This window comes from Perna viridis, chromosome 1 (assembly GCF_037379345.1).
Source record: "Perna viridis isolate PV_CMFRI_1.1 ecotype Kerala chromosome 1, ASM3737934v1, whole genome shotgun sequence".
In the NCBI taxonomy this organism is placed as follows: Eukaryota; Metazoa; Mollusca; class Bivalvia; order Mytilida; family Mytilidae; genus Perna; species Perna viridis.
Genome location: NC_142445.1, coordinates 69,543,716 through 69,566,049, shown reverse-complemented (window position 1 = coordinate 69,566,049; position 22,334 = coordinate 69,543,716). Strand labels below are relative to the sequence as shown.

At 33.1% G+C, this 22,334-nt stretch overlaps 1 protein-coding gene and 1 long non-coding RNA gene across 5 annotated transcripts in view; one reads left to right on the top strand and one right to left on the bottom strand.

Annotated features, from left to right (window-relative positions):
- Positions 1 to 22,334, bottom strand: part of LOC148630167 (3',5'-cyclic-AMP phosphodiesterase 4C-like) — a 182,774-nt gene that overhangs the window by 140,797 nt on the left and 19,643 nt on the right. Inside the window, exon 1 of one of the 4 annotated variants that reach the window (XM_088562215.1) lies at positions 206 to 629. The exons of 2 other annotated variants lie outside the window; for them this stretch is intronic. In XM_088562215.1, coding sequence (XP_088418341.1) covers positions 206 to 294 — 89 coding nt within the window. In that variant the 5' untranslated portion in view covers positions 295 to 629. Of the gene's footprint in view, positions 1 to 205; positions 630 to 22,334 lie in introns of those variants that run through there. One more of the 4 variants, XM_088562238.1, reaches the window with a different exon arrangement.
- On the top strand, positions 11,531 to 14,841 carry LOC148630168 (uncharacterized). Its single transcript, XR_015918706.1, has 2 exons — positions 11,531 to 12,453; positions 13,445 to 14,841. It is a non-coding gene; the product is annotated as an uncharacterized LOC148630168 (long non-coding RNA).

Here is a 22,334-nt window from a genome sequence, read left to right as displayed (position 1 = left end):
TATTCAACATAAAAACAAGATTACATGTATAACACAAAATTTCATAATATAATAAATTGTTTTATAAATTAACAACATAACACTTTAAAAATGTTTCCCTATAACATTCCTATACATCTCAATAACTACCACTTCACTGTAACGGGTTATCATCAAACAACTTGGTATTATATCCAAACAGATTTATGTTTATTCAAGTACTTACCGAACATTGGCAAGGGTGTGTCTACGACTATGGGACAGACAATTCCGATACACCCTCAAATCAGCCAAATCTCCTGACTCAGCTTCCATCACTTTTTTTCTTGCTATAAAAACTTTATCCTGGTTTGATGGGAAGTAAATGTAGAATTTCCTTTTTGTATAACACACAGTTATTAAGTCACTATTTGGTACTTTTTTTTCCTTCTTTACTTTCAATCCATCTGTATTATTTATAGTGAAGAATAAAAAAGTATCACAATCAAGTGTTGACTACACTGAACAGAACTTCATTAAAGTTATTAATCAAACTTAATAACACTTCATCCCTTTGGCTAGTCAACTTTTCAAATTAATATGTACATGTTTATAAACACACAGTGATCTTCTTATCCAAGATTATTTTTGTAGTACCTTAATTCTATGAGGTTTAATTTAGTGAGGAAAAGATAGAGATCATTCCAAGGTATTGATTGGGAAACGACATGAGTTGTCTACCCTGTGCATATGTTACAAGTTTTAAAGATAAGCTTGTAGTAGCTTAAAAAATATCAAATGTCAAAGACATTATTAAGTTCCTATTTCTTTTTATCTCACCATGAAATTTAACTGAGTGATGATTTTTTTTTTAATTAACTTATTAAATACTTTCCTAGTATATAAATCACTTTATTACATGAATTTCTGTAGGGGAAACTTGTAATTACTACCATTTATAAAGTCGGAAAGAAAATATTATCATTCAGTGAGATAAGGCACAGTCAAATGTGTGTTGATTTTTAAATTAAGTTTGAATAAGACTGAACGGAATGGAAATAACTGATACTAAATATCAATTATATATTGAAGACACTATCTAATATTTACTATTCATCTCATCCAAAACATAACTGCATTTTTTTTTCAGTTCTTCTAGAAAAGAATATATATAAACTTATAGAAGGGTCTGAAAAATTCCCAACAATGTTAGAACTGTCAAATTTGCGATGCAAATTTTTGGTCGTTCCCTCCGCGGGACTCGAACTCGTACCGCTGTGACATCTATGGCAACACCGCCTGCACTAAATCCGTAAAGTTTACATTATCTTCCCTGTATCAATTTGATCAAATGGAGCAGTGTAGCGAATAGAGTCGTCACATTCTGAGACGTATATATATATTTGGGGAGGGGGAGGGGGTGTTTCTTTTCAATTCTCAGAGCTTCGCATGAGTGATTAATTATCTTTTTGCTTGCTCTTTCACAGCTTCACACTGGTTTGTCCACCTTATAATAGCAACATCAAACATTAGTGTGAACTCATAGCTTGAGCATTTGTTAACTATATAAAACTTCCAGTTTTATTACTTCCACCTTCTTTAATAGTCAATTGCAGTTAAAATAGATGCTAAGCTTTGACAGGATAAATTTCTCATTTCTATGTACTTAACCTAACCAAAACCATACCATTAATCAGACAAATAACTTCTCCATTAGTTAAAGAAAATTCCTGGAAATTTCTGATACAGAAATTGAACCTTGGATTGCAATACATGCAGTTGATGCAGAGAAATAATTGCAGAGTTCCCATGGTAATCACTTCCATGTAAATTGTATAGACCTTTTTACAAAGAATAATTAGAGAGACCACTGGAGACTAGAATGAAACACTGAAGCCACCTATCCTGGGAAAAGATCTCAATATCAGTTGGACACAGAATCTGCATATCCGATTGCGAGAAGCCTATTAAACTAAGTGCTCTGAGATGGTTTTGCTTTATCTACTGGTTACAGGCTTAGTTCCTAGGTAATTATTCATATGTTATAATAGGCAGATCAATTTCCATCCAATAATCTCTATAGACAAATCTATGCCAATAATTCTGTTAATTGTCTCATGTTATTTTCCAAACAAGTCAATATGAATTATAAACCCTATTCTTCTACAACAGAAATCTCTGACGTAATAAGGCTGTGCAAATCAACTATGAAATGGCAAATAAATATGACAAATGAATCATCTCTAAATCAAAATGAAATTTACTATACCGGTACTTGTCCAATACTTAAAAATGCATGGGACAAAAAGTTTCAGAAGAAACATCAATATTTGGAAGCTTTCAGTCTTCAACAACCAGATATCAACATTAGGATGCTTACAATCTTGAACAACTAGATATCAATGCCATACTTTCCAACAATCAGAAATCAACACTATGAAGCATACAATTTTCAACCACCAGATGTAAACATTGGGAAACATGCAATCTTCAACCACCAGATGTAAACATTGGGAAACATGCAATCTTCAACCACCAGATGTAAACATTGGGAAACATGCAATTTTCAATAACCAAATGTTAATACTTGGATGCCTACAATCTCCAAAACCAGACATCAACACTAGGAAGCCAACAGTTTTCAACAACTAGATATCAAACTTGGGTGCCTACAATCTTCAACAACCAGATGTCAACACTAGGAAAGTTACAATCTTCAACAACCAAATGTCAGCATTAGGAAGGTTACAATCTTCAAAAACAATATGTCAATATTAGAAAGTTTACAATTTTCAACAACTGTCAAAACTAGGAAGGTTACAATTTTCAACAACCATATGTCAACAATAGAAAGGTTACAAACTTCAACAACCAGATGTCAACACTAGGAAGCCTACAATTTTCAACAACTAGATGTTAACACTTGGATGCCTACCATCTTCAACAAGAAGATATCAACATTAGGAAGGTTACAATCTTCAACAACCAGATGTCAACACTAGGAAGGTTACAATCTTCAACAACCAGATGTCAACACTAGGAAGGTTACAATCTTCAACAACCAGATGTCAACACTAGGAAGGTTACAATCTTCAACAAGAAGATGTCAACATTAGGAAGGTTATAATCTTCAACAACCAGATGTCAAGGTAGCTTCACTGAGAGTAATTATACATCTAACTTATAAAAAAACGACAAAACCTACAGAACAGAAAAAGTATAGAAAGATTAAATGATGTAGAAAGGAACCAACTCTTATCAAACATTCCATATGTGTTCTTCATTCCAACAATAATAGAACCATTATTGATTGATTATATATGACAAGAAATGAAAAGTTTATACTACAGTCCATTTGTAATACCATTAAATTTGCTCTACAGGATCTGATTAATAAATTTGATTCAGATGTTCATGCATTCTATTGGCTAACTGTGTTAGAAGTATGTAGTTTACACCAATACAGAATATCCACAAAAATTTACTGCTACATAAAATTTCCTGCTGATTAACAGACAGACAGACAGTCAAAAATTGTTTCAGTTAGTGAGAAATGCTGTTTACATCAACACAAGATTTAAACTCTGAAATTCTCAGCTACATAAATCTTCCTTATCAACTGAAAGACAAACAGATTGATAGACAAAACTCATTATAGTTAATGAGAATGCAGCTTACACCACCTTATTACCATGGGTTAACAGACTGACAGACATGGAACTTGTTACAGAAACAAGGACCACTTAGTACATCCTTTATCTTTAAACAGAGTGCATTTTTTTAAACCAATAAGAGGAATTACAGAACATTGAAATACCTTCTGGAGTAAAGTTATTTAATAGAAGCTTAAAACAAAAACAAAAATCTAATTATAAGCATCAATTGATGGTGAATTTGTGAGGAAATGCTGTTAAAATTCAATAATCAGAAGAAATCTTTAAAGTTAATTGGAAATTATTGTCTTGTATCCAGAGAAACATGGGAAAATCATCTTACTGTAAAAGTTATCTTAGTGTCAGATTATTTCTTATCTTCTATCAACAATCTTCTTTTTTCAACAAAATTCTTGACATTTTCACTTTAAGATCAGCCATGGTTGTCTCACTAGCATCATCCTTTAATCTTAAATTTCAAACTCCAGACAAAGGACATGTTTTATTTTAGATTCTAGAAAATGGTGTTAATATAATAAATAGATAACCTTTAGACATGTCCTGCTTCCATTAATCACAAGGTCCTACAACCGTACTTTCTTCTGATGTAACCATGGCTTTTTGCTACACAGAAAGATGGAAATAGTTAGGTGACTATTTTAATCACTAAGACTTTTCCATCCACATTACAAATAATTTGTTTCTTCATTGACAGTTAAAACAAACCATATTTCAATTTAAATTTACAAGACCTGCTCTACTTTTGCAATAATACCATAGCATTGAGGAATATTCCAACAACCAATCCTTAATTCAATAAATGATTTCGTATCTATTCAAAATTCAAAACAATCCATAGAAAACACAAATGAATATCAGGAATGGCATTTCTACTTCCATTAAAGAGAGAATTACATAGAAGTAGGATGTATTCTATACATAGTGGTAACTACATAGGTTACCATCTTCTAATGACATCCTTAAAGGTCATTATAAAAAACAGCTAGAATTACCCTTGACAGGACTAATAAAATCAGCTTACAAAATGTGTAGACAGACATATGGGCAGATGAGCAAATGGAAAAATAAGCAGACGGAAGAACCATCTGTAATGCAGTGATAACAGTATACCTGCACATCCTAAACAAAACTTTACAGGTGTGTAATAGAAAGCAACTGCCACTGGTATAACAAAGTCTAATCAAAGTACTTATGTACCGAATCAATTTATATCAATCGTTTGAGTTTTCATGCCTCAAATAATCGTCACATTGCAAAAATATGGGATAAAACGAAAGTACGGTAATCAAATTCAAACGTATCTTAACATAAGCTTATTGTAATAAATGGTTAATATTGATCTCTTTGTTTTATTTTTAAATTCACTTGATTACAAAGGTCATTTTAAAAAAACACACACACCAAAATTCATAATGCATTGTAGCAGTGCGCAATTTCGCGTAATATTCAGGGTCAATATCGGTTTACATGGAATACCTAGACGAATGTAAACAAAATTACAAACTACTAGTTGGCCATTCCCAGTTTTTGAATTTTCAGGTCAAAATTCAATTTATCGACCTCCAGGTTGAAACTGTCTGTTAAATCAATCAAACTTAAGAAATATGTTCCTCTCAACCAGCTACATTTCTCAGTTGATAAGCTTTATAGCTCAAATGCTACAAGTTATTCTATTAACACCTATGAAAAGTGCTTAGTTTCTGGGTACCTAGTCCAGAGACACGTTCATTAACAAAAGCGATAAAATCTTATAATATAATCTCAGGGGCTTGCTCTCACTATCAAATATCCAGCCTGACTAGTATATAACTCGAAAAGGGGAATCCCAGATTTGGGGGTAACTCACTTCAACTCATTTCCCCCCTGATAAAATCGAACATATTACTATTTACTGCTCTGCAACCAAACTAATAAATAAACCCAGGTATAATCACCAAATACTTCTTATTATATACAGTCGGGTTGCATATTTTTGATAGCGGGAGCAAGTTCCTGTGATGTAATTTCAACAAACATGCCTGGTGCAGAAAGCATTAGCCATGCACATTTAAGGCCCTACAGCACCTACAGCTCTACTTTAATAACATACACATGGCCAAAACAGCCAAATAGAATTATTATTGCAAAAAGTAATAACACCAGACCAAAAAATGACACAATTCCCGAGAAATGCATTATCGAAATTTCTATGCCATCGTCTATGCAAAGTTTCATTGTATTTGCCATCTCAAGGCTTCTGATGTCACGAAGCGGTAACCGTAATAAAATACACGATACAGTGAATGATACGTCAGGATAGTTTCGGCGGTTATGCTACCCTTTTGTAACAAAGCGGCCAAAAGAGCTGCAAATAATAGCTTGACACCCTTTTCTTCATACAAGTTTCTTGATTGGAACCACTGCACCTTATATCCGTCTTGGCCTGCATGAGATATCTGGAGACAGTTCTTTCAACTGGTACTCAGCATTCCTCTTTATATTCCAATTCTATGATAGAAGACTATTCATAGTCTTGCAGGGTTTGCATTTCTAGCTAAACATTAAATGGTTTATTATGCATTTAAAAATAAATAGGCAACTTGAATATATCGACACTGAATGACTTGTTTATTCGGTTAAATGCATAGAAATATTAAACAGGTTATGATAAGAGGTCATCTATTTTTAATTATTCAGCATATTGAGTTCGCAGTAAAAGTTGTTTATTGGGTTTGTTTATTGGCATCAATAACACAGAATTGAAATTAATATATTAGAAATACCTACAAAGTGGACCTAACTATCTGCATGTGAACCTTAATGGGATATGCCATTAGGACTATTTTTCTGCAGTAGTGTAAGATAATTACAGATGCTATCAAATCTAAAGGCTCTGGCGACTGCTGTATTAATTCTGATCTTCGATCTAAATTGATAAAAAGGAATTCATGAATTTCAAACAAAAAGATCTGAGTAATGCCTGACAAGTGATTTTGTTATAAGTCCTTAGGTATTTTGAACTATTATTTCATAAAAAAAGACTTGAATTATTACCAACAGAGAAAATGGAGGATATGTAAATATCATTCCTGATGATCTATATGTATTAACTGATAGGCTACTGGGGAACACTCTTATCCTTATAAGATATTACTTTAAAACTCAATCATGTTTCAAAAATTCAACTAAAGAAATCATAAGCAAATACTACTACTACATTTTGTAAATAAATCTTATTTTTTAATGAACTCAATCTCAATGTACATGAAATTTATGACAATTACTAGCAAATCCAAGATAATGATTATCTTCAATCATTTGTATCGACTGACCAAGTTTCCAAGTTTGGAGGGGAAAAAAATAAATTGAGACATTTGCTGTTTCTTTTTTATTTACACAGACCATTAAATTTCCTAATAATTAGTAATTCAAAGTTAATTATATATATATGCAAAATTGATTTACACAATTATTACCCCTCCTGTTTATTCCTTAAAGTACCAAAAAAAAAATAGATGAAGTTAACATTTGGTTAAAAAAGGCAGATCATTAGATATGAGCAGTTTGTTGACCTATTTACTTATATTCCTTACAAGAGTAAATGAACTGTGTGGGACAACAGATAGTGTACTTCGGTGAAGTGAGAGTTAGTGTACTGTGGTGGAACAAGAATAAGTAAGAGTAAGTGTACTGTGGTGAAGTGAAAGTTAGTGTACTGTGGAGGACAAGAGTTAAGTGTACTGTGGGGGGACAAGAATTAGTAAGAGTTATTGTACTGTGGTGAAGTGAGAGTTAGTGCACTGTGGAGGAACAAGAATTAGTGTACTAAGATGGGACAAGGGATAGTGTACTTTGGTGAAGTGAGAGTTAGTGTACTGTTGTGGGACAAGAATTAGTAAGAGTTAATGTTCTGTGGTGAAGTGAGAGTTAGTGTACTGTTGTGGGACAAGAATTAGAAATGGTTAGTGTACTGTGGTGAAGTGAGAGTTAGTGTACTGTGAAGGAACAAGAATTAGTAAGAGTTAGTGTACTGTGGTGAAGTGAGAGTTTGTATACTGTGGAAGAACAAGAATTAGTGTACTGTGGTGGATTAAAAGTTAGTGTACTGTAGTGGATTAAGAGTTAGTGTACTGTGGAGGAACAAGAGAGAGTGTAATCTGATGGAGTAAGAGTTAGTGCACCATGGTAGACCACAAGTGTCCGGTTTGAGGAGTAGCATGGATGGTCACAACTTAGACCATCTCAAAATGGAAACCACTTTTGTTTCATAATGTTTGTGCATCAAATACCAATCAGGGTTGAACATCTCAATTAGTGTTTCTGCAAAGCTGTCATAAATGGAAATAGGGAATGTGTCAAATTGACAACAAATCTACCAAACTGTGAAAAATTTCGAAGTATTGACATTCTTTTGATACAATAATATTTAAACTTACGGATAAAAAATTATAGCTTGTTTATGTATTTGTAGTATAACTTACTGTTTTAAAAACGTGAAACAAGGGCAATTCAATAGATTACATCCCATCATTGAGTAAACATTTGTGACTTTGTCAATGGACTTATGAACAGCAACATGATCAATTTGTCTAAGAAGTTCCAATTAGTGTTCAGTAAAAACTAGAAATACTGGGAGCAAGTTAAAATACCACTGCTTCAAATGCAGATAAATGTTTAAGTCTTCTCATAGTAATTTTATTCCTTCATGCACACCTACATATAATGGCTAATCTTTCAATAAAGTGTTAATAAAAATCCCTTGAAAGTTAGGGAACTGTTTTGCTACAAAGTTTTATCATGTTAACCCTTAAAGTTGAATTATCTCCCTGAAGAGTCCACTGGCAATAACTATATTCATTTATGCAAATCTACATAAAATGTCCAACCTTCATATAAAGTTTCACCAAAATCCCTTGAGCGGTAAGAAGGAGTTGAGCTTACAAGGTTTTAACATGTTAAACCTGTAAGTTGAATTTTCTCCCTTTTGAGTGCCCAGACAGTAACTCAATTTCATGCACATCTACATATGATGCCTTACCTTCCTATAAAATTTCATCAAAATTCCTTGAGAGGTTTAGGGGGAGTGGCAATGTCAAGAAATGTTGACAGACAGGGCGATTCCTATATACCACAAAAACAAGGTATAATGAACCAAAAGATGAGCAAAAATTTCTTTTTCCACCAGTGAGTGAAATGTGTTTTCGCCAGTCCCATAAGATCAGTCATTTTTTCACTATAGGTTGAAAACTGTTAAAAAATCAAAGTAAATATGCACAGTTAATGAATCTTCAAAATTTTAGTTGGCTGAAGAAGTTGATGAACTATTTAATATGGTGCACCAACTCAAACATTTTTAAGTCGGTCAAATTAACTTTCTTTTCAATGGGAATAGAAAATAAGATAAACAATAATCATACTTCATAATAATTGTACAATCTTGTTCATTTTATTGTAAAATGAGTGTAATAGGTAGAAGTGGAAAGAGAGATTCTGATGGAATGATGGAGGGACTGAATTTCTCATAAAAAATTATATGAAACAAAGGAATGAAAAAAATAGAAACTTAATCTTGAACTTTATTAAGACTTCATACAAATTGAAAGAACAACTTCAATTTTGAAATTATGTCGATGGGAAATTGCATAATAAAAAATTCATTTTCAATGCTTTTGTTTTATAAGGAAAACTTATTAGAAATGCTATCAATCATGCCATAAAATAATCAGATGCAGTAGACTGAAACATTTCCAAGCTAAGAGCAAAGTATTGGCTTATTTTTTAATCACCTAGAACTATGGTGTGTTCACTTTAGTGATGAATTTGATGATCAGACCAACATCATCTATAGAAACAGATACAATGAAATAAAAATCGGCATAAATATATCTCAAGGTCTCAAAATTGGAAATTAAACTGAAACCAGTGAATATCATATTTGGAATTTCCATTCTTTTTGGAATGACATTGATTCATCCAACTAAGTAAAGCAACCTAAATGGGTTTCAGAAAAAGCAGAGATATTTCTACAGAGGCAACCAGTCATAAAACTTTTCATCACCCAACATTAAAATAATCTGACAAATAGCTTCCATGTAACATTGATTTCATGTCAAATTTTATACCCGTTAATTTGCCATTGTTGATAGTTGACAAGCAATAAAATAGTAATGTCTTTCAATGTACTGACACTTACATCTCAAATTCGTCTTGCAGTAGAATGACAAAAGAAGTTACATTGAAGTAAATGAAAATAACAGTGGGGTGTACCTGACTTGGTATTGGTGATGTAAGACAGTGCAATAGTTATCAAGGGAACCAAGGTTATAGCGGTAATAAAAAGAATGTAATCCAGCGACAAAGACCAGACATGGAAAACAGACATACACAACAAAGAACATAAAGTAACTAAAATCATACATACTAAGTAACAAAAGCAAATGAACAACTCGGACTCCACTAAAAACTGGGAGCATGGACCAGGTGCAGCAGTAGGTTAAGCGACCTCCGTTTTTCCAGAAATACCCGCCGAAAAAGTCAAGTCCGGGGTAGACAAATGAGGAAAGGAAAACTATGACATGTTAAATAAATCAGTTTTCATGGTGCAGATGGATATACCATAACGATCCACGAGTTCATGATGATGACCATAAAACTTCTGTAGTGATGACTTAAATCTTGTAGCAACATAACTCTGTTCCAGAAGCCTATTTGTTAGAGTTCTAGCGTGATACAAAAAGTCTGCGTAGTTTCGGCAAGCTCTGGCATAAAGTATGAGTTGTGATATGAAAACTCCATACGTAGGTGCTGAAGGGATGTTGCCATATATGAAAGGAAAGTTGACAATTTTGAATGAAAAGTCATCATGTTTGTCATAAAGTTTGGTCAATAGTCTTCCGTTACCATTGATTTCTAAGTGTAGGTCAAGATATGAGGCTGACTTCACAGTGTCTGTAGTATCCTGTATCTCAGTTCTTTTGGGTAGATGCGATGTATAAAATCCATGAAATTAGGATTGTTAAAAGATAATACGTCATCTATAAAGCGGAAACTGAGATCAAAGGATCTAGCCAAACGATATTCTTTCTTTCGGATCAGATCAGCTATAAAGTGAAGTGTACCTGAATATGTACTATGGGGTGTACCTGGGTTAGTATTGATTATGTATAAAAGTAGCAGTGTTTACCTGAATTGTTACTTGTGATGTAAGACAGTTGGGTGTATCTGACTTGGTGCTGGTGATGTAAGACATTGGGGTGTACTTGACTTCATACTGGTGATGCAAGACAGTAAGAAATTTCTTTATTTCAAGAGGGTTACCCAATTAAAATTGGGCCCTCTAAAACACAAATAAAATTTAAACAACTATACAATACATATACAATATTATAAACAAGTGTATAGATTCTATACATTTACTTGAATTGACAGTTTTCTAAATCCATTACTCATAAAAATTTGGTGACATTGTAAAAAATTGTTAAAAACAATATTTCTGAAATAAATCTAAAAATTAAGAACATATTATGGCTTTCCAAATTTTAACAGTCAAGAAATAGAAAGATCTTTAATAAAAAATTGTTTTAGGTCTAGGTAGAAGCAATTATGTATATTAATATAGATTTTAGGTAATATACTCAATCAAGAAATGATAACCATTTAAGTGAAGAAAACATGAAGAAGATGAAACAGAAAAATCATTATCTCACATATAGTAATTCCAGCAACTCTTTTTTGCAGCTTTATAATTCAGTCAGAGTACTGTTTTGAAACATCCCCAAACTGTACTACAATAATCTATGTAAGGTAAAACATATGAGTACAGTTGGTGTACTTAACTTGGTACTGATGATGTAAGACAGTGGGGTGTACCTGACTTGGTACAGATGATGTAAGACAGTGTGGTGTAACTGACTCAGCACAGATGATGTAAGACAGTGGGGTGTACTTGACTTGGCACTGATGATGTAAGACAGTGGGGTGTACCTGACTTGGTACAGATGATGTAAGACAGTGGGGTGTACTTAACTTCATACTGGTGGTGTATAAAGGCAGTGTTAACCTGAATTGGTACTGGTGATGTAAAAGAGTAGGGTGTACCAACAAGTTGTCAAATAAAAAACAATTGAAGTACATTTCAAATAAGACTTCTTTTTGTTGGCAAAGTGTTTCAAAAGAGCAAGATGAAGAAAAATGTTGTGAAGTCCCATAACTCTCATTAAAATTATCAAATAACAAGAGGCTTCAGCCTGAATTGCTCACCTGGTTCATATTTTGCTTTTCAAGGGCAATTACTCTAACAAAGAGTAGTCCTACAACTTTGACCCATAAAAACTTTTGTTGGTCTAATTGAAAGTTTTTATAGTTTTCAAGATGTTGGCTAAAAACTTCAAAAACATAAATTTTCACCTTACAAGGGCAATTACTCTAACAAGAAGTTATCCTAAAACTTTGACCCCATAAAAATGTTCAAGGCAAAATACATCAATTGAAAGTTTTTTTTTCTATCTATCATAGTTTTCAAGATATTGGCTAAAAACAAGGAGTCTTCAGTGATAATTGATCCTGAATCAAAGATGTAGGTCAATTGATTCTGCACCTTAAGTATTCTCAACATTTTCAAGATAAAGGCTCAATTAAGTCCCTTGATCTATTTATAGTTATGACTGCCATTTTGTTTTGAATATGAACATATCGGATATAGAAGAGAGGATTTCTGAGAAAAATAAAGATAACAGACAACAGACAAACAGATAGAACAAGGGACAGCAACTACCAAGTGATGTCATAAGCTCACATGGACCTATGGTTAAAAATTGCAAGACACCAGGATCAAGAACATGTGGTGACTAACAATTTTACCAAATTAGAACTAAGTGTGGTCAGCAGTCTCAAAATAAGTAGCATGTGTCCATACATATTTGTGTTGGAAGGATAGATGCACAGACTAATTAAGACCATTATAAGTTACTTACATAACATTGTGGTGGGGAACAAAAATTTCTAAAAGGGTTACTGAATGAGGGAATACACAGCTTTCTGACAAATGACTGTCTATTTAATAAGTAGGGCTAACATTTTTTTTTTCAGTAGAAACAACATAAATATTTGGTGTGCTTTTATAAAATGACACTACTTTGTTATAACTTCAAGAGACATTCATCTGTGGATTGATCTAGCATATATACATATTTTTCTCAGATTCCAGAGTCAAAAATAACAAATGAACATTGTAGCCTAAGAAAGATAACTCTATTTCCTCGAAGGATATAACAGTTAGTTTCAGGAAATTACTTTTGGTTGCATTTTGATAGATATCTTTTTTTGTACCAGTGTGTCTTGTCAAATTTAATTTTTCAAAACATAATGCGCTTAAAATATTTGTACATGTATTTATACATTTAAAAAAATCATCAATACTTATTTCAAGTCATATTCTTTTTTCATTTGTGAAATTTAGGCATATCCATATTTGAAAAAATTATATCAAAATTCATAAAAAAAAGTTTGCCTTTGGTCAAACTTGGGTAAACATATTGAATTCACCAGAGCTTATTCAAGTTTCTAGATAAGCTCTGTTACAAAATATTTTTGAGCTTTAAAATCTAAGAAAATAAACCTGAGTTAAGAATTCCAATGAGTTCAAAAACAACAATCTGACATTGCAGAAATTACACATTTTACTTAATCTAACAACACAAGCAATCTTGTGATTTACACATGTTATACATTTGTCCTGGCTGATTAACAACTCATGGCCTTCAATTGGCAGTATAATAGATATCTTGCCAGTTAACCTCAAGTATTTAGTGCCATATATTTTTTTTTTTTAAAAGAAATATGAATGATCAACACATCTACTGACTGTGGCTCAAGACAATACAAGGCACTACTGCTGATTACAGCTCAAACTAATACAAGGATCTGCTGACTATGGCTCAAGTCAATACAAGGATCTGCTGACTATGGCTCAAGCCAATGCATGGATCTACTGACTACGGCTCAAGCCAATACAAACATCTGCTGCCTACAGCTCAAACCAACACAAAGATCTGCTGACTTTGCTTCAAGCCCATACAAGGATCTGCTGACTATGGCTCAATCCCATACAAGGATCTGCTGACTATGGCTCAAGCCCATACAAGGATCTGCTGACTATGGCTCAAGCCTATACAAGGAACTGCTGAGTATGGCTCAATCTCATACAAGGATCCGCTGACTATGGCTCAAGCCCATACAATGATCTGCTGACTATGGCTCAAGCCCATACAAGGACTGCTGATTATGGCTCAAGCCCATACAAGGACCTGCTGACTATGGCTTAAGCCCATACAAGGACCTGCTGACTATGGTTCATGCCAATACAACTATTTGTCACTAAAAGTGAAACCTATAAACATCATGTGATTACAGGGGCTTCCTACTCCATATTAATGTTATATATGGTTAGTGGTCAGTTTTAATTTTACCTTTAACAAAATGAATTGGAGAAAAAGTGTAAACATTATTTTCAAAAACAACAGTATTGTTTCTTTGGAGTTTTCTGGGTTAAAGTATTGTGGTGATAAGAGTATTTAGACTATGATTGTTTACAATAAAACAGACAATAATGTCAGAAACATGGATTTGAAGCTACAGTTATTGGAAATTTGTCATGTTTCTAGAGCTCTACAGGGACTTCTTCTGCAAAGAAATGACAATTAATATTTGTACACAACAGAACAATCTGCAATATTGTGCATATTAAGTACTTCATCTGTATAAAACACTATATTATCAGGCCTTATATAATATTCAACAAGATAATATTATCTAGATATGACTTTATGTTTCCTGACAGTTTTATTTGACAAAATGATGTAATTTCTTCAAGATCAATACCAAACAAGGAAGGTAATGTGTATTTTTTGGTAGGTAAAATAGAGAATTAATACATATTGGAATACCATCAGAATTGATCTAAGCCCAGGGGGATTGGAAGTCAAATGCCTACAAATCTCACATTGATACATCCTTTTCTCATTTGGGACAAGTTATGAGTAGGTTTGCATCAGCTTTCTAACTACAAATAATTCCTACTCCTACTAATCTCTAGGTGTTTGGGAAGTTTGGAATACCAGACTTTCAAATCATTTGTTTACCAGGTGGAAAACTATATTTGTATCATTTCTGCTTTGTTTATGCAATTGTGTAATTGTGTAATTTAACAATAAACTGTGATTCTTTTCCCAAACATGTTTTTAGTCTTAACTGAGCTCCTATGACCTTCTATATCCAAAAAAGTTGAAAGATACTATTTAGTTTAGGGATCAGGAACTAGTACTGAAAGGAGTAACCCATTAACTTATTGCATCCTTTCCATCCTAAGACCAGGCCCCTAATATGCAGGAAGATACATGTATGTCAGTAACACTAAGGTCCCATATGTGACACTGCGGATTAATGGCTGCCATTGCTATCATTTTTCTAGATTGCTCAGGATAACACAGAGATCAAGAGAATCTGGTCTGTCAAGTCTCATGGTTTTGTATGAGACAGCTGATCAAGCAGCATTTTCCTATCCTTTTTCTCAAACTTCTGCCAAATCTCATACAGAGCACAATTCCTTTCTTCCAGCCTTCAACTCAGTATAACATCATTCCTTTCTTTCCAGCCTTCAACCTCTACAAAACACCATTCTTTCCTCCCAGACTTTAACCTTTATAAAACACCATTCCTTTCTCTTAACCTTCAACTTTTACAAAACATGATGCCTTCTTCATAGCCTTTAACCTCTATGAAACATTATTCCTTCCTCCCAGCCTTCAACCTCCATAAAACAGAATTCCTTTCTCCCAGGTGTCCACCCTTAATGAAACAGCATTGCTTGAATATCATCATGCCATTACCTCACACCCATATTGGAACTTAGATGACAATATTGTTATATACTGAATTCAATTAATCTGAAATCAGTCTAGAAAATTTCCCTAGGTTTCTGTTACTAATGATGATCCATTCATTTCCAAAATAATTACTTATGCCCCTGTAATTTCCTTGCCAATATCTGACCTTCACACCTTCTTTAGAAAGTAGAAATCTGGGTAGGAATTTCATTCACTCAAAAATCATTGAATACAAAGACAGATAATCAAGCTCATTTGTAAGAAAAACAGAAGTCAGATAAAATTGTTCATTTAAATCATTTTCATATCCTATAAATACAAAGCAATTTTACAAGTTTAAAGAGTTTACTTACTTTACAAGACATCCTTTTTATCAAAAATAGTTTTAGATACCAAAGTGCTAAAATCTAACACCCATAAAAGTTTAAATCTATCTGATAGCTATTCTTGTGTTGCTTTTCTCATTGGCTTATATTTTAAGTTTTTTTTTTCAATTTAGGTCGAATGATTAACCATTTACAACAATAAGCCTGTGTTTAGACATGTTTGAATTTGATCCCTGTACTTTCCTTTTATACCTGCTTTTATCCAATTTTTTGCAATTTGACGATAATTTGAGGCATAAAAACTCAAAAGATTGATATAAATTGATTCAGTACATGAGTACTTTGATTTTAAATAAATGGGGGTGGTTTAATGACAACTTTTGTCCTTGTATATTTACTTTGGGAACACAAAGATAATATTTTAGAGCATATAAAAATTGGTATCGGTTAAAAATTGAGCTCATTTTACTTACTTAAAAGTCTCCTTTATGCAATACTACAGTACCAATCACATAATACAACAAATTTCAATATGCTGTACACATGTTTAAAAGAATAACCTTTAATCAGCAGCATTAAAATCAAATACAAAGAAAGATCTAAATCCCACAAATTTATTTTTACAAAAGTATCGAAATAGAACATATTTAAAAAAAATTGTAAAACTGTCTTGACAAAAACAAAAACAAGTTTGCAGTGTCACAGTATAAACCATGTAAACTGTTTAAAACCAAAACAAACAGTGTGACTTGGTCCTGTACATCATTAAGGGTGAAAGTGCCAAGCAGGGCACCAGTTTAGTAACAATATTTTTATTACAATAGTAGGAAGTGTAATGATTCTGATTTCTTGGTGGAACCAGAAGTATGATGCTAATATCTCTTGGTGAATCCAGAAGTATGATGCTAATAAATATTTCTTGGTGGAACCAGAAGTAAGATGCTAATAAATATCTCTTGGTGAAACCCAGAAGTACCTTGTTTACAGACTGTATTGTAATAACAATAACTGAAACCAATTACCTGATTACAACAGTAATATCTGATCCAAAAACTAGCATGAAATATTAATGTCATACAGCACAGATTTAATTACATAAAAATCTGCAAGAGAATGAAAATCTAATAAAATTATAAAATCAATTGTGAGAAATTGACTTAGAAGTGCAACCTAATGTAAAAGGTTAACATGATAAAATTCCCCATGATATAATCTGGCACCACTAACAATTAGGTTGAAACAATCATTAGACTTTACATTAGCTAGGAAGGACTGATAGATTAGTCTAAGCAATCTGAGTACAAACAGATTTCAACAAAGTTTGCATGAAATAGTCTTTCATCATGACATAAGCCATCTGAGTATGGATAGAATTAAGTTAAGTGAGCATAAATATCATTCACTACTTAATCAAGAGGATACCTGTACAAACTGGCATCGTCATTGTGGTAAAAGTCACAAACAAATTGCTAGCAATGCTTAAAGTGGAAGAAGTTCTGTTACTCATGATATAAGCACTGCTTAGCATGAAACAGTCCATCACAAACAAATCAAGCAATTGTCTTACCATACTATGAAAATTGGATGGAGTCGAATAGACAGATCACCAAACAAAAACAGTAGTAAAAAGGGATATAAAAGTAGAATCCATATTACATGTTTTTTTCTTACTCTAAGAGCCTGAATAGCTTAATGACCCACAATATATTTTTTTTTGTAAAAGCAGCCATGTTTTCCTAATGTTCATACCTAAGGAAAAATCTTGTCAACTTCTATTGAATTCAGTCCAGTAGTTTTAGGAGAGGATTTTATAAAGTAATCACATTGAAAAAAGCAAAACAACTTCCACAAAAGGCAATAACTCTAATATGGCTCAACAGATTTTCAAGAAAATTTGATCTCAGATAGAATTCATCATGCTGAACAATTTAGTCACAGGGAATATTTGGCTTAACCTAACAATTTTGGAGATATATGCAAAAAACATTTAACAATGGTGGCCATGTTTTTGACAGATCAAAATCTCTACATCAGTTCTAAGCAGAATAACCAAGGGAAAATTCAAACCAGGTTTGGTTCTCATTGGTCCAATAGTGTTAAAGGAGAGGCATTTTGAAAAATTATTAACAATGATGGACTCCAAGTGATGATAATAGCCCACATGGTCCTTTAGGCCAGGTTAAATTAAAAGAGACTCACAGAAGCCTGAATACTCACCTGCTTAATTTTTTTACTTTCAAGGGCAATTTATCTAACAAGGAGTTGTCCGACGATTTTGACTCAAAGCAGACTTTGGTAGGCCTTATCATTAGGATCATTTCATTAATTGAAAGTTTCTGTCTATCATAATTTTCAAGATATAAGGTTAAAACTGCTAAAAACATTATTTTTCCCCTTAAAGGGCAATTACTCTAAACAGGAGTCATATAACATCTTTGATCCTGGCAAACTTTTGTAGGCCTTATCACAAGGATCATTTCAGCAAATGAAAGTTTCTTTCTATCAATCATAGTTTTCAAAATACTTAAACTTTCAAAAAAATATCATTTTCACCTTTCATCAGTTCTATGCAGGATACCCCAGGGGTAAAAATTAGGAAACAAGAGGCTCCCAGGAGCCTGAATCGCTCACCTTCTTGAATTTTGCATTTCAAAGGCAATAAATTAAACAAGAACTTGCCCAACAATTTTGACTCAACAAGTCTTTGGTAGGACTTATCACTAGATTTTTTCAACAATTAAAAGTTACTTTTAATCTATCATAAATTTGCAAGATATTGACTGAAAACTATTTTTAAAAAAAAGTCATTTTTCCACTTTCAAGGGCAATAACTCTTACAAGGAGTCTGAAGACTTTTGTAGTCCTAATAATATGAATCATTTCAGCTATTGAAAGAATTTGGATAAACCGAACGGTTTAGGAGATACATGTGAAAAACTACTGTCAGACCCTTATGTTCTATTTTTAATAATGGTGGCTATGTTTTTTGACAAATCAAAAATCCCCACATCAGTTCTATGCAGGATACCCCAAGAAACATTCATACCAAGTTTGGTTTCAACTGGTCAAGTAGTGCCAGAGGAGAAGATTCTGGAAAAAAATAACATTAAAAATAGCAAAAATGGTTGAAAAAGGCCAATAACTCCAACATGGCTTAATGGATTAAAACCAAAATTTCACCAGAGATAGATCTCATGATGCTGAACACTTTTACTCAAAATTCAGCTAAACCTAATGGTTTAGGAGATATATGCGAAAAAATACTGTCTGACCCTTATGTTCTATTTTAGTAACAGCTGACATGTTTTTCGACGAATCAAAAATCCCCACGTCAGTTCTATGCAGTATACCCCAAGGAACATTCATACCAAGTTTGTTTTCAATTGGTCCAGTAGTGTCTACATGGCTTAACAGATTAAAACAAAAATTTGACCAGAGATCGATCTCATCATGCTTAACACTTTTACCCCAAGTCAAAATTCAGCTAAACCTAACGGTTTAGGAGATATATGTGAAAAACTACTGTCTGACCCCTATGTTCTATCAGAGGAGGAGATTTTTGAAAGAAATAACACTAAAAATAGCAAAAATCGTTGAAAAAGGGCAATAACTCCAACATGGCTTAACAAATTAAAACCAAAATTTGACCAGAGATAGATCTCATTATGCTGAACACTTTCACCTGTGTCAGAATGCAGCTTAACGGTTTAGGAGATGTATGTGAAAAACTACTGTCTGACCCATATGTTCTATTTTTAGTAATGGCGGCCATGTTTTTTGATGAATCAAAAATCCCCATACCAGTTCTAAGCAGGATACCCCAAGGAACATTCATACCAAGTTTGGTTCCAATCAGTCAATTAGTTTCAGAGGAGAAGAGTTTTGTATAATTGTTAACAACGACGGACGACGATGACAGATGCCATGCGATGGCAATTGCCACATGGCCTTTGGTAAGGTGAGCTAAAAAAGCTAGTAGTCCAGGCCATGTTTTTGTTTAATATTTTTTATACGTTCAAGTATGGGCTATTGAGTGACTGCTAATTTCTATCCCTGTACTTCAAGGAACATTCATACAAAGGTTGGTTACAATTGGTCAAGTAGTGTCAGAGGGGAAGATTTTGGAAAGAAATAACATTAAAAACAAGAAAAAAATATCGAAAAGGGCAATAACTCCAACAGCTGAACTGATTAAAATGAAAATTTGACTGCAAATAGATCTCATCATGCTGAAAACTTTTACCCCATGTCAGAATTAGGCTAAACCTAATGGTTTTGAAGATGTATGTGAAACTACTGTCTGACCCCTATGTCCGATTTTTAGTAATGGCAGCCATGTTTTCGATGGATCAAAAATCCCCTCACCAGTTCTATGCAGGATACCCCAAGGGACATTCACACAAAGTTTGGTTCCAATTTGTCAAGTAGTGTCAGAAGAGAAGAATTTGGAAAAATTGTTAACTACGACAGACGGCCTTTTGCCAGGTGAGCTAAAAAGGAAAAAGTAAGAACAATAGATCATGTTTGTGATGAACCAGCTGTAAATACAATAAAGATTGAATGGAGATTTACAAGTAAATTTGTTAGAAATTAGGGTAAATAGAAAATCACTTTTTTTGACTTTCAGATGAATATGTTAATTGATAGTGAACACAAAAGGCTGCAGATTTCGTACTTGTTGTTAGATACAATTATCTCTTGTACATTTTATAGATTTGTGAAAAACATGCTAATTCAATCAATCTATAATCTGCAAGTCAAATTGAACAGCACTGCAAGAAGAAGTGACATTTCTATTATAGAATACAACTTCAATTATAACATCAACACAATGCCAGGAAAGATTCATGGTAAACAATAAAAACTTTCTGCAAGCCACATTATTTATCAAGAACCAACTGAGCTTAACAAATTTTCCATACATCTTAAAAGTCACGAATTTTTTGCCTTCAGACTTAAAGAAATGGGTCCTATTTTCAAATTTACATAATCATGGTAAAACAGGGATACCGTAACTAAAAAACTGAGAGCAATGACCAATAACTCAATAACGCCACTCTCATATTAGATAACGTCAATCTAGGTACAAAATGTTATTTGTACAAAGGTATATAAATCAAATTTTGATGTTACACCGTCTCTCATGGTGGAGATTTTTCTACTCAACTAGGCAATTACACAGTTTGAAAACTTATCTACAAGTAGTGGATGAGAAATGGGTAATGTCAGAGAAACACTTAACTGTAAGGCAGGGAGAGTGGTGGATGAGAAATGGGTAAAGTCAGAGAAACACTTAACTGTAAGGCAGGAGTAGTGGTGGATAAGAGATACTGTGAGAATAGAAATACTGACAGAAGTAAAGATGGAGGTACAGACTAAGGAATAGATAGAAGAACAAGCATCTTTATAACAGGAGGGGGCTTGAGGGAAGGGGTATAGAAATGATTACTATTTACCCAACCAAAGTGGTGGAGAGGAAAAGAGGGACATAGAAATGATTAAAGGTACCCAAGCAAATCATTCCATAAAGTGAATCTACCAGTATCCCTAGCAGTATATAAAACCTGTCAAACCTTTCATGCTCCGTCCTAAAAAATATTAAAATTAAGAATATAATTCCTTTGAGACAAAGAATAATGATTCACTTTAGAGTAGTTCATTAGTTAAGTATAAATTGATCCCCTGTTGACAGTACATCTTTAAAAAGGTTCCAAGGGCTTCAACCGATGGTAATATTCTAAAGTCTAAAGAAATAAATGTCTGTATTAAACTCTCAGAGGCTTAACATTTCTCAGTAATTGGATACTTATTGTAAGCATATTCTACCCTTTCTGCCAATTATAATCCTTCATATGGTTACTCATTTATTTGCTCCACTCCTCAAAAAGCATGGCTTGTCATAGAACAAATGAAGAGTGATGTCAATAATGACAAAAACAACTGTTTCAGGGACCATAACTCCTACATCAGATTAATGACTCAATATGAATATCACCAATGGTCCGTCTTCAAATGGTGAACAATATTACCATCCATCAGAATTTGGCTAAATTAAACGGTTTTTGAGTAATTTTCAAAAGCTGTATTTTGACCCTCCTGTTCTATTTTTAGTATTAGTGGCCATCTTTTTTCACGGATTAAAAATCCAAATGATCATTTTGTGCAGAATACCCTAACAAGCAATAATTCCAACTATCATTTAATTCTGTACAGTAGTCTCTGAGGAGAAGATTTTTGAAAATATTAACATCAAAAACAGCAAAATGTCCAAAAAGGGCAATAACACCATCATGGGTCAACAGATTTTCACAACAATATGACCGAAGATAGATCTTATTATGCTTTTACCATCAGTCAGAATTTTGTTAAACCTAACGGTTTTAGAAATATATGAGAAAAACTGCTGTCTGACCCCTATGTTCTATTTTTATGTTTTGGGACATATCATAAATCCAAACGTTTCTTTTGTGCAAAATACCCTAAGGAACAATAATAATAAGTTTCATCCAAATCCA